This window comes from Haliotis rufescens, unplaced genomic scaffold, assembly GCF_023055435.1.
Source record: "Haliotis rufescens isolate VD_foot unplaced genomic scaffold, xgHalRufe1.0.p SCAF_13, whole genome shotgun sequence".
Taxonomy (NCBI): Eukaryota; Metazoa; Mollusca; class Gastropoda; order Lepetellida; family Haliotidae; genus Haliotis; species Haliotis rufescens.
The window spans coordinates 19,177,655-19,191,000 of record NW_025963813.1 but is presented as its reverse complement, the minus strand read 5'-3'; the positions used below and the strand labels follow the sequence as shown (position 1 = coordinate 19,191,000).

The 13,346-nt window shown below is 48.4% G+C and overlaps 1 protein-coding gene across 1 annotated transcript; it reads right to left on the bottom strand.

Moving 5' to 3' along the window:
* Positions 1–1,080: 1,080 nt before the first annotated feature.
* Positions 1,081–13,115, bottom strand: LOC124132261 (vitelline envelope sperm lysin receptor-like). The gene is made up of 10 exons (XM_046496105.2): positions 13,029–13,115; positions 8,259–8,293; positions 6,424–6,466; positions 5,643–5,830; positions 5,093–5,241; positions 4,481–4,626; positions 3,750–3,834; positions 3,180–3,333; positions 2,492–2,534; positions 1,081–1,287 (listed from the first exon to the last, which is right to left on the bottom strand). Exons 1-10 carry the CDS (start codon positions 13,042–13,044, stop codon positions 1,274–1,276), a joined length of 873 nt encoding a protein of 290 aa, XP_046352061.2. The 5' UTR covers positions 13,045–13,115; the 3' UTR covers positions 1,081–1,273.
* Positions 13,116–13,346: the final 231 nt, after the last annotated feature.

Sequence of the window (13,346 nt, the reverse complement as noted above, 5' to 3'; positions counted from 1 at the left end):
TTTGCTTATGTTGTTTCGCCACTGTATAAGAAACATATTTCAGTTGGAACTATATTGGCTGCTGTCACTGTCCACTGCTTGCTGTAAAAGGTGACTATTCTTGTCGTAAGAGGCAACTGACGGGATCGGTTGGTCAGGCGTCAATCGTATCCGCATTTGCGTGGATCGATGCTCATGATGTCACTGGATTGTCTGGTGACGACTCGATTATTTAAAGACCGCCGTCAAATAGCTGGAATATTGCTGAGTGCGCGTTAAACAACAAACAAACCAGTCCAGTGTAAGCTCCTCACTGGGGCAAGGTGAGCTGAACAGACTGTTTCAACTCTTGGAAGTTGGCTCTTTACGCCGCTCTGAATAGTATTCCAGTTATATCACGTTGTGGTTGTGTCAGCTTACCGTGGGAGAAAAGCCCTAAGTGATGCACGTGTATATATGGTGATGACAAACCTATAAAACAAATTGGGGGAGAAGATTGAAATCTACGATCATAGGTTCCTGGCGTGCAAAAAGGGCCGAAACTCCACACAGTTCAACTCTTATTGGAAGGCCCGTGTCACGCACATACGTTCATGTGCTTCGAAGAGTTGTCTATTGCATTTCACAAATTCAACACGTCGGGATTCGAACCCAGGTCAACGTAATGACGATCCAAGTTTGTTTCCTATGCTTCGGAGGAACCAAAATGCAAGACCATGGAATGTAAAACTGTCTTGGCCAATGCGCCACTGCAGCATTGGTGGTCATGCAGGTGGTCATGCAGGTTTTGATGCAACTTACGGAACAATATTATAGTTATACCTGGGCGTGTGAGTTAACGTTACGCAGGCCAATGTACCACCAAGGGTATGTTGCAGACAGACCAAGGATAAAAAAACACGGTCATTTGATCCTGATTCAATCAAGGGAGGCAACCCTCCACAACGAACAAAGCCGGTAATTCAAATGGGCCACCCGTGTTTTCTTGGTAAAAAGGGTACAGTAGTCATCTGACGGCTCACACAGGCACCAAATTACAAGACTGCCTAAACTGTTCAAAGTGAGAAGCACTTTCAAACTGGAAACACAAACTAAGCACGATTTGTACCACACACGTTTTTTTATTTTTTTTCTATGCGTTCGCTTAACAAGTGGGCGACTACACAAACAAAGAAGGATTGCAACAACGACAGCATGGAACAGACGGTTAGCAACAAGGAGCCGTAAGATGATATTCCAACTTGCACGAAGGCGTCGGTCAAAGAACAACGGTGGATAACGTTCCTGGTTCGAGTCATTTTGTGCCGCCTGTAAAGGAAAATAGTTGAAACAAGATAAGTGTTTGCATTTCTAGAATGCAACATATCATATACCAGATCGTAGTTTCTAGTAGTGGGAACGGGTGGTACAGCCGTCTAAGACACCGTAATTCGCTGCTTCAAGGTTTGTCAGCATCATACCCGCGTGAGGTGGGGTGCGGTGAGAGGGTGGATGCCCCCCCACCCCCACCCCCCACCGAAAACTCCTGAAAAACAATTATGCTTCAGACTGTTGAAAAAAAAGAATGAACCTTAATGTTTTAATGCATTTCCACAGTGGTGACATCACTTCAAATTTGGGAAAACACAGTACAACAAAGTCCTATGCTTCTATCTACCCAATTAACAAAATTATAGTTTGTTATTTAACGCCGCACTCAGCAATACTTCAGCTATATGACGGCGGTCTGTAAATAATCTAATTTGGACCAGACAACCCAGTGATTGATAATATGAACATCGATTGATGCATGTTATCGTATCCCACGTCAGCGAGCCTGACCGCCCGACAAGAATAGTCGCCTTTTACACAAGCATGGGTTAATGAAGACGTATCCTAACCCGGATATTCATGGATCACACGAACGGACGGGGATAATGGTGAGGGGAAATGGGTTTAACGCCACGTCCAAGATTACTGCACTTAAATAGCGACGTGCGTGCGTGCGTGCGTTTGTGCGTGCGTGCGTGCAAAGACTTATGCCGATTGCATTAAGCTAGCCCACCGATGTACCATGCCACAGTTTAACACGAATACCCCACTCAAACAGTATCATGATTACTAGCGGTACAATCTTTTAATATCTTTTAGTATGACACGGCAGGTGATCGAACCCAGGACCTTGCACTCTCAGGGAGGACGCTCTGGCACTTGACGACGGAGGCGGTCACGGGGATACTGAATAGGCATGCGTGACACCAAGTGAGCCAGCATTGTTCTCGCCATGTCATAATTAAGGTAGAATGGTATCTGGGCCAGGCAAACTGCTGACTGTACCCATAAACATTTGTTCACACTATTGGGGCGCAATGACAAGCCATCAGCCACGTCACACACAGCCTTGATCACCCGCTCGACTCACACGACACAAATTCAGACCCTGAACCGACTGATATGACAATAAAGAGAACGGTTGAACACAGTGTGCTAGGACATTGATGATGAAATTATTTAACGTCACGTTTTTACAAACCTTTCTTCGCCATCAATGGATCTTCTACGTAGTTACACGAACTCTGGAAAAAAATATCACATTTACAGGTATTTAAAATTCCTTTCAATAAAAGGTTGTCAGGCTGCGCTAAGTGTGCAAGGTACGGGGCACAATAAGAGGATCACTAGATCTGTTGACACGAAACCGTCTCTCAGAAACCGTTATAAAGTGTTCAGCTTACATGAAAGTTGACGCCGCACTTGCAATATTCCAGCTATATGACGGCGGTCTGTAAATAATCGATTCTGGACCAGGCAATCCAACGATAAACAGATAAACATTTAAACGGAAAAGGCGTTGCACAGTACGTGGGAAGCACTGCCATGCAATCGCAACCATATATTAGACATTCCGGAATATTCGTTTGTTCAGTTTTCAAAATTTTAATCGAGAACCGTGTCAACATATTTTCCAAGCGTAATCTGAAGTCGCCAGGTTGAAACGAGTGCCGTAAAGCTCGAGCAAGCTGCTTTCTAATTGGCCAATGTTGACTTCTTGTCAGTCATTTCAGTGGTAGGTCAAAGTTCGCGAAAGGTCTTTCTGACGTGACCCGTAATGGGATGTCCTCAGATCTTTGTTTAGCGGCAGCGAGAACTTAGATCTGATTTTAATGAGATTGGTGAGCCTAGCAAGAGAACTTGAGTCGTGTGAAAGGGAAATAACTCACCCCATCGCAATTTTTGGCACAGATTACAAAGGTACAGCGGAAGTCCAATGTTTGAGTCCCGACCAATTTAAAAGCCTTGAAGTAAGGGCTTGCGGTCCTCCGGCCTTTGGTGGTAAAGCCATCGGTCTTCTTGATAATCATCCCGTCACCGCAGCTAAAAGCAACACAATTTCAATCATGGTCAATCATGGTCAGGCATGGTCGCGTGTTACTTCAAGTACCTCACGATGTTTAAGCTTAGACAAGACAAGCCTGAAGTGACAGGCCCTTGACGTTGCAATGAACACTGGTACTGAACTGTCAAACCATGGATCATAATAAGGACGATTATTAGACAATGAAGACATGTCATGCAATATTCTGCTAAAACTACTGCTATAACTTTATGCTAGCCGGTATTAAATGTTAAGTGTGCAGAAAAGTGAAAAAAATTGGTTGCTGAAGACCTATTCTAGCCCGGATCTCCACGGGTCGGGTGCGTGGGACTTCTAAACAAGACGGGCCACTGGTTGGCCTGTAAGCAGTCGACCATTGACATTAATCACACAGGCTCAAGAAAAGATCACTCACCCTGCTATAAGAACGTAGTAATTGGAAAACCTTCCCTTGACATAGCACCCTATTGCCTGTAGGCCAACTTCGTCGGTATAGTTTCCTGTTGAGAGAAAATGATCTGAGTTATTGATCAATGCATAGCAGGCCATATCAAAGCCCAGATGAGTAGGAGGTTCTGGCTCGCGGTGAAGGTGCAAGGTGTGCACAGGTGACAAAGTTATTGAACCAACATGGGAATCACAATTATTGTTATCACTGCCTATAAACCAGGCAAACCAGCTAATGATCAGTGGGACCAACGTGACCAGCCGTGCCCATTTCGCCGGTTGTCACACCCACAGGGGACTCGTGAACCTTCCGGTTAGAATAGGTCTTCAGCAACCCATACACGACTATGCTTGTTATTAGAGGCGACGAACGGAATCGGGTGGTCAGGCTTGCTGTGTTGGTTGATGGATGTCATCGTATCCCGATTGCGTGGATCGATGATTATTATATCAATTTCAAATGTCCCCAATTCTTGTCAATAGGAATGAAACTGGACCATATCCGCGTCACATAGAACCAATCACCCCCATCGGCAATTGCCAGTGCCGCTACTTGAAATAAAAAAGGCATCAAGCGGCTTGTCGCAGTATGACACGAGTGAGCAGGAAATTCCTCGACTAAAGCCGCTGGCTCTGAGCCTCACGAGGACTAACTGAATTTCATACTGATGACGAAAGATTCGAATACACATAACCCACCGAGAAGCTCTGCTTGTAGTTGAATATATCGTCCCATTCGAATTTTGCCAACAAGTCTCTTGTTTTGGACATCAGAAAGGTACATGTCAATTGTCGAATTGGCTTCCTTCCCTTTGTTGGACAGAATTCCCTCCAGTGGCTGCTTGCTACAGAAGATAAGGCATTATATTGGTGAAAAGGAAATATGATGCAGCATACATTCCAAGAAGCTAACACTGAACGTCTTTGAACAATGTTCTCATTATATCAAGTCCTGTCAGCTTAAAGGGGTGGTCCACAGTCGGGGCCCCAGTCTCCAATCCAAGTGTAGACCCTGAAATGTCTTGTGACACTGAGGAATTGTTTTCACGTAGAAAAGGATAAGAAATAACTAAGACTGAAACAAAAACTGAAAAATCAGACAGTCAAGGTTGTGACAGTTGAATCAAACTCGCTTGGACTGCCAATTTAGCTCTGCAAACATGTCGTTATATAGGCATTGGCCTTTCTAAGCGTCGATATTACGTCAAAAAAACTTGGATATCGTAATTTACTACGAACGATATTATCAGACTATCACGTTCCGCCCTTTTGAAATTAAAATCTTGTTTCAATGCTCACTGAATTACCTACCTGTTTGAAAATGTCGATTTCGGGCTTTCGCGCTCGCCGAAGTTGTCGTAGGTGCAGGTGATGACCTTCGGTGCCTCCCCGCTGATAATGATGCCGCCCGTGAGAGGGACGTACACGTGGAGAACATACGTTCTACTGTCATCCTTTCTCTGCAATAAGATGAACGAATCTGGTTCATGCCGGTTGAAGATGTGTAGGAGTTCTACCAGCTTAATTTGGAAAGGAAAAACAAACAAATGCAGGCCCAAGACATTATCACTTCAGTGAAACTCGCGAGCACGGTTGATTTGGGCTGGGCTGGGATTTGAACTCAGCGCTAGCCGATCTGACCCGTCAGCAACCCATGCTTGTCGCAAGAGGCGAAAAACAGGACCAGGTGGTCGCTGACTTTGTTTAGGCATGTTATCGTCTCCAAATTTGCGTAGATAGATGTTCATGATATTATCACTGGATTGTCTGAGCAAGAGTAGATTATTACAGACAGCCGTCATACAGCTGGAATATTACTCCCTTGCCTGGAGAAGATGTGCCATTATTCTCTTATACTTACATTGAAGACGCACACCTTCAATGGGTCGCCCGTAAGGTGACCACGTAGTCCCCATTTCCCGGCGCCGACTTTGAAGAACAGGAATGTACGTCGACCTTGGCACACGGCATACGGCTGAGCATCCACCAGATCCGTCAACACGCTAAGATTGGCAACGTTGTCGCCATTTTCGGGACATGTGGACGACACTATGGAGATATGTTTTTTTTAAGATGGGGCAAGAATGACTTACTTTCAAAGAAACAATATTACAGTTAACCACGGTCGTTAATTAAATAACGGTTAGTTCAAGAGGACCTGTGTCTGATCATTAAAATGGTTGGCATAGTTTCTTTGAACGGTTTTCTATAAAAAAAAATCTAGGGGGGCAACTGTCCACTTGTATCACGGGTGTCAGCTTAATGTGGAAGGAAAGCCCGAAGTGATGCAGGTCCCTGACGTTTAACACTTCGTAAAGGTGAGGTGAAATGGTGTTTAACGTCGCGTGCAAGATTATTGCACTTATATAGCGACGTGAGTGGGAGTGCGAGTGCGTGAGCGTATGCGTGTGCGCTAGTCCGGACTGATGCCCATTTTATAGTGCGAGCCCACTGAGATACCATGCCGCAGTTTAATATGGATATCCCAGACACAGTATACCGACTCCAAGCCGATCAGTTCTTGTTTTAGCCCTTTAAATCCCAGTGCCAGGCAGGGTAACAAGAAGTACCAGCTTTTAACGTCTTTTTGTTTTTGGTTTAACGCCCCCTTCCCCCCGGGGGATCGAGCCGTTTATACTCACCACTGGATATGTAGTCTAGTCGACCATAGCTTTCCTGCACAATCTATAAGATCAAAACATTTAGATAATTTTGGCATTTGGTTGATAATACCGACGAACATTGTGTAAGTTTAATTTGCCAAACTTAACAGTCTTCAGTGTGGTTGGTGATATAAGACTAGTTTCAGTTGTGTGTTTCTTCACGCAATAGTTAAGTTTCTTCGTAATACCAGCCCTTCCTTCCAAACAAAGGAAAAGAAAAAAACTACATGTTTGTTATATTCGTAAAGTAATATAAATATTGGACACAAACGTCATGTTTTGAGTAATATACCTATGTTTCGTGGGGGTGCTGATCAAAGTGGCTTCATGCAACTGGGTGAGTGAGTGGCGTGTCAGCTTAATGTGTGAGGAAAGCCCGAAGTGATGCAGGTCTCAGACGTTTACCACCTCGGTGAAACCCACGAGCATGGGTAGCGTGCTGACAAACCCAGAAACATAACCGGGGCGAACCGGGATTCGAACCCACAATCATAGGTTTCAGGGGTGTCCAAGGGACGCAACTCCGACTGGGCCACCCGTGGCCCCTCATGCAACTGGCATGAGTTCGTTTTCACCCTCCTTTAAACAGTATTTCAGTTACGTCAAGGCTTGGTATGGAAGGAACGGTGGTGAGGTGAGGTGAAATGCGGTTGAAGAATATTGTACTCATAGTGCGACGTGTATACATGTGTGTGTCTGCTTACGCCGGTTTATGGGCAAACCCACTGAGATACATTCCAGCCCAACATGGATACACGACTGAAATTACCGACTCCAGGCCGACCAGTCCTTGTTTTATCCCCTCAATACCAGTGAGTGAGTTGGGTTTAATGCCGCTTTTAACAGTATTACAGTTATATCACGGCGTGTCAGCTAAATGTGGAAAGCCCGAAGTGATGCAGGTCTCAGAAACTCACGAGCACGGGTATGATGCTGACAAACCGAGAAACAATCGGGGCGAACCGGGATTCCAACCCACAATCAAAGGTTTCTGGCGTGCTCAAGGGACGCAACTCTGCACCTCTGAGGTGCGGTGAGGTGAAATGGGGTTAAACGTCGCGTCCAAGATTATTGCACTTATATGGCGACGTGCATGCACGTGCTTGTACTAGTGATGGACTGATGCCGATGTATAGTGAGATGCCATGAGATACCACGCCGCAGTTTAACATGAATAACCCACTCTGACACAGTATACTGACTCCGAGCCGATCAGTCCTTGTTTTAGCCCCTTAATGCCGAGAGCCAGACAGTTTAACAATAAGTACCATCTTTTAACGTCTTTTGGTATGACGCGGCCGGGGATCAAACCCCGGACCTTCCGCTCTCCGGGCGGATGCTCTACCACTAGACCACGGAGGCGGTCTGCAACCTTGAGCGAATCAGTGCGGTTTTACGCCGCTTTTAGCAATAATCCATCAATATCACGTTGGGGAACACCAGAAATGGGCTTCAAACTTAGTACCCATGTGGGCACTCGAACCCGGGTCTTCGTTGTGATGAGCGAACGCTTGAACCTTTAACCACAAGGCTACCCGACCGCTGCAGCTACCTTAGAACAGTTTCAACACGTTTCTGGGCCTTGTTTCTTAGAAACAACGGTTAACGTGTTTACGCCGATACATTCACAAACATGTTTCTTTAAAATTGACAAAATTCATCAATATCTTGTGTGGAATCTAAGACATGGAATTATTACAACACCATAGCCAACTGAAGAAAGGATAGCAAAATCACATAACAAAAAGGAGTCCTTGGTCTTGCATTCGAGCCATAAACATGTCATGCAATGTGGCCTTGAATTGTGAACCTACCAAGGTCAAGGCGACGACCGTCAGTGTGAGAACACCTGCAAATGAAAATATGACACGGTAATTATACCAGAACTCGAGATAATTTAGTGCGTATTTAACGCAAATACGCAGCTTAACTGAAATACGCAGACAAATTAATCCCTAGCGTATCAAATACGCCCCCAAAAATACACTCTTGAAATAAAATTAATGTGTATATTACAACGATTACATCAAAACGGTTGCGTATGTCACAACTGTTGGATAAAATTATTGTGTTCCAGCCGATCGAAGTTCACTTACCGACAGTTAGATTCGGAAAAGCGACAAACATACTGATAGATGCCAATGAAAAAGCACCCCGTGCCAAGTCAATATTCATGTTCTTGAACAGTCGCTGATTGGTGATTAAAGAAACAACGCCTTCCTTACAATGCCAGGTTTTGAAAACAAAAATGGCTTCCCAGAGAAGGCGCCTCAAGCAGTCGCAGACGGGTATACTACTATTCACAAAGTTTTAAATGACTTACAGGGTTTATAACATGTTTTCACATTAAAATACCCAAATGTCAAGAAAAAGGTGGATAAAACAAATTTGAATACCCTCTAAAAATTGTGGATACCCAATCAAAATCAACCCCCTGGGTTTGAGCACCCACAATTTGAAGGGTATGTGTTGCAATACCCACAAGCCATGACAGATTAACTTTTGTCGGGTGGTTTTTTTTCCAACTTCTTAAAAGTAGTGTACATACGACGTCACTGAGGGTAAAACATTGGTGAGGAAACAGATGAGGAACGATTGTGCTTACAACAAGCACAGCGAGTGGGTTAACACGGGTTCTGGCGGGGCCGTCAGGTGGCTAGTGCATGATTGGCGAGTGCATGGTGGGCGAGTGGGTGGATAGGCGAGTTGAGTGGATAATTTACGCCGCTTTGAGCAATATTCTAGCAATATTACGGCGGGGGGACACCAGAAATTGGTTTCACACATTGAACCCATGTCGTGAATCGAACCCTGATCTTCGACGTGACGAGCGAACGCTATAACCACTGTGCTACCCACTGTTACGTGGCAGGGTGTCGGATGTACCATGGAGTGAGTTGTGGTATAACGGTGTCATGTCGTGGAATCTGGTGTGGTGCGGGGTGGCGCGGTGGGGATTGGCAAGGTTGCGTGGTGGGTGGTGAGGATGTGGCATGGTGGGGTGGTGAGAAGTGGCATGGTGACGTGGTGGGATATGGCGTGGTGGGATATGGCATCGTGGGATGTGGCATCGTGGGGTTGTGGCATGGTGGGGTGGTTGGATGTGGCATGGTGGGGTGGTTGGATGTGGCATGGTGGGGTGGTTGGATGTGGCATGGTGGGGTAGTTGGATGTGGCATGGTGGGGTAGTTGGATGTGGCATGGTGGGGTAGTTGGATGTGGCATGGTGGGGTAGTTGGATGTGGCATGGTGGGGTGGGGTGGTGAGGATGTGGCATCATGGGGTGGCGAGGATGTGGCATGGTGGGGTGGTGAGGATGTGGCATGGTTGGATGGTGAGGATGTGGCATGGTGATCTGGTGGGATGTGGGGTGGTGAGGATGTGGGGTTGTGGGGTGGTGAGGATGTGGGGTTGTGGGGTGGTGAGGATGTGGGGTTGTGGGGTGATGAGGATGTGGGGTGGTGAGGATGTGGCATGGTGGGGTGGTGGGATGTGGCATGGTGGGTTGGTGAGGATGTGGCATGGTGGGGTTGTGGGGTGGTGAGGATGTGGCACGGTGAGGTGGGGAGGATGTGGCACGGTGGGTTGGTGAGGATGTGGCATGATGGGTTTGTGGGATGTGACATGATGGGGTGGTGGGATGTGGCATGGTGGGGTGGTGGGATGTGGCATGATGGGGTGGTGGGATGTGGCATGGTCGGGTGGTGGGGATGTGGCATGGTGGGGTGGTGAGGATGTGGCACGGTGGGGTGGTGAGGATGTGGCACGGTGGGGTGGTGAGGATGTTGCACGGTGGGGTGGTGAGGATGTTGCACGGTGGGTTGGTGAGGATGTGGCATGGTGGGGTTGTGGGGTGGTGAGGATGTGGCACGGTGGGGTGGAGGGATGTGGCACGGTGGGTTGGTGAGGATGTGGCATGATGGGTTTGTGGGATGTGGCATGATGGGGTGGTGAGGATGTGGCACGGTGGGTTGGTGAGGATGTGGCACAGTGGGGTGGAGGGATGTGGCATGGTGGGTCGGTGAGGATGTGGCATGATGGGGTTGGGATGTGGCATGATGGGGTGGTGAGGATGTGGCATGGTGGGGTGGTGAGGATGTTGCATGTTTGTGTGGTGAGGATGTGGCATGTTTGTGTGGTTAGGATGTGGCATGGTGGGGTGGTGAGAATGTGGCATAGTGATCTGGTGGGATGTGGGGTGGTGAGGATGTGGTATGGTGGGGTTGTGGGATGTGGTATGGTGGGGTTGTGAGAATGTGGCAAGTTGGGGTGGTGGGATGTGGCATGTTTGGGTGGTGAGGATGTGGCGTGGTGGGGTGATGGGATGTGGCATGGTGGGATGGTGAGGATTTGGCATAGTGATCTGGTGGGATGTGGGGTGGTGAGGATGTGGCATGGTGGGATGTGGCAAGATGGGGATGTGCCATGGTGGGATGTGGCATGGTGGGGTGGTGGTGATGTGGCACGGTGGGAATGTGCCATGGTGGGGTGGTGGATGTGGCATGGTGGGATGTGTCATGGTGGGGTGGTGGGATGTTGAATGGTAAGACGGTGATGTGGCACGGTGGGACTTTGGCATGGTGGGGTGGTGAGGATGTGGCATGTTGGGGTGGTGGGATGTGGCATGGTGGGGTGGTGGGATGTTGTATGGTAAGACGGTGGCGATGTGGCACGGTGGGAATTTGGTATGGTGGGGTGGTGTGGATGTGGCATGTTGGGGTTGTGGGATGTGGCATGGTGGGGTGGTGGGATGTTGAATGGTAAGACGGTGGTGATGTGGCACGGTGGGAATTTGGCATGGGGTGGTGGGATGTGGTGTGGTGGGATGTGGCATGGTGGGATGTGTCATGGTGGGGTGGTGGGATGTGGCATGGTGGGGTGGTGGGATGTGGCATAGTGGGACGGTGGGGATGTGGCATGGTGGGACGGTGGGGATGTGGGATGTTGAATGGTTGGATGTGACATGGTGGGATGGTGGTATGCAGCATGGTGGGATGTGACATGGTGGGGTGGTGGGATCTGGCATGGTGGGATGTGGCATGGTGGGGTGGTGGGATGTTGAATGGTGGGATGTGACATGGTGGGGTGGTGGTATGCAGCATGGTGGGGTGGTGGGATGGGGCATGGTGGGGTGGTGGGATGTTGAATGGTGGGATGTGACATGGTGGGGTGGTGGGATCTGGCATGGTGGGATGTGGCATGGTGGGATGTGGCATGGTGGAACGGTGGGATGTGGCATGGTGGGGTGGTGAGGATGTGGCATAGTGACGTGGTGGTATGCAGCATGGTGGGGTGGTGGGATGTGGCATGGTGGGATGTGGCATGGTGGGGTGGTTGGGGATGTGGCATGCAGGGGAGGGGAGGATGTGGCATGGTGGGGTTGGCGAGGATGTGGCGTGGTGGGATGTGGCATGGTGGGATGTGGCATGGTGGGGTGTTGGGATGTGGCATGGTGGGATGTGGCATGGTGGGGTGGTTTGATGTGGCATGGTGGGATGTGGCATGGTGGGGTGGTGGGATGTGGTGTGGTGGGATGTGGCATGGTGGGATGTGGTGTGGTGGGGTGGTGGGATGTGGTGTGGTGGGATGTGGTGTGGTGGGATGTGGCATGGTGGGATGTGGCATGGTGGGGTGGTGGGATGTGGCATGGTGGGGTGGTGGGATGTGGCATGGTGGAATGTGGCATGGTGGGGTGTGGCATGGTGGGGTGGTGGGATGTGGGGTGGTGGGATGTGGTGTGGTGGGATGTGGCATGTGGCATGGTGGGGTGGTGGGATGTGGTGTGGTGGGATGTGGCATGGTGGGATGTGGCATGGTGGGATGGTGGGATGTGGCATGCAGGGGTGGCGAGGATGTGGCATGGTGATGTGGTGGGATGTGGCATGCAGGGGTGGCGAGGATGTGGCATGGTGATGTGGTGGGATGTGGCGTGGTGGGATGAGGCATGGTGGGATGTGGGATGTGGCATGGTGGGATGTGGGATGTGGCATGGTGGGATGTGGGATGTGGCATGGTGGGGTGGTGGGATGTGGCATGGTGAGGTGGTGGGATGTGGCATGGTGGGATGTGGCATGGTGGGATGTTGGGATGTGGCATGGTGGGGTGGTGGGATGTGGCATGGTGGGGTGGTGGGATGTGGCATGGTGGGATGGTGAGGATGTGGCATGGTGGGATGGCGAGGTGGCGAGGATGTGGCATGGTGGGGTAGTGAGGATGAGTCAATCACTGAATTGTCTTGTCCAGACTCGATTATTTACAAAACACCGTCATATAGCTGGAATATTGCTGAGTGCGGCGTTAAACAACAAACCAACCATAATTCGTAAGATTTGTATGAGCTACGAAAGTAAAACATACACAAATGGCGCACGTGTTTTGGTTTTGGTTACGGTTGTACCTCATTTTCCAAAGGACTTGTCTATCTTCATATATCAACACGATTTTAATTGCATCCATCACAATAAACAGTTATAATAATGGACAGACATTGGAGGATAGGTAACGTCGTACTCCTAAGCATGTAAGCGGTTGTATATAGATGTCCTTTGTCAGATTCATGTTGTCGTGGCTGGATGAAGACTTACCTCGTAAAGCTTCCATGACGCGATGCTGTGGTTGTCGTTGGATTTTGGTGGTGGTTCCGTGAAGATCGTGCTTTCGAAATTTACCAATCAAAACAAAGCTTTCATAAAAACATCATGGGTTTCGTTTTGGCGAATGCTTCTAAGTGTGAATGGGATTAATGAAGTGATTCCGTGTTTTTGTTTGGATGTTCCCAAATCTGGGACAGAGAGTGATGTGTGTTTGGGGAATGAGCGATAGGTACGAGGTTTTCATTATCTACAGTGTTGAATTGGAAAGCAATCCCATGTTGGACTTGACTAAATAGAGGCTCAAAATTT

Excerpts from the sequence above, each read along its gene's own strand:
- LOC124132261 (XM_046496105.2), bottom strand. Across the intron at positions 5,242-5,642 it reads TGAAGGTGTGCGTCTTCAAT|AGAAAGGATGACAGTAGAAC; the intron begins GTAAGTATAAGA and ends ATCTTATTGCAG. Across the intron at positions 4,627-5,092 it reads AAATCGACATTTTCAAACAG|CAAGCAGCCACTGGAGGGAA; the intron begins GTAGGTAATTCA and ends TATCTTCTGTAG.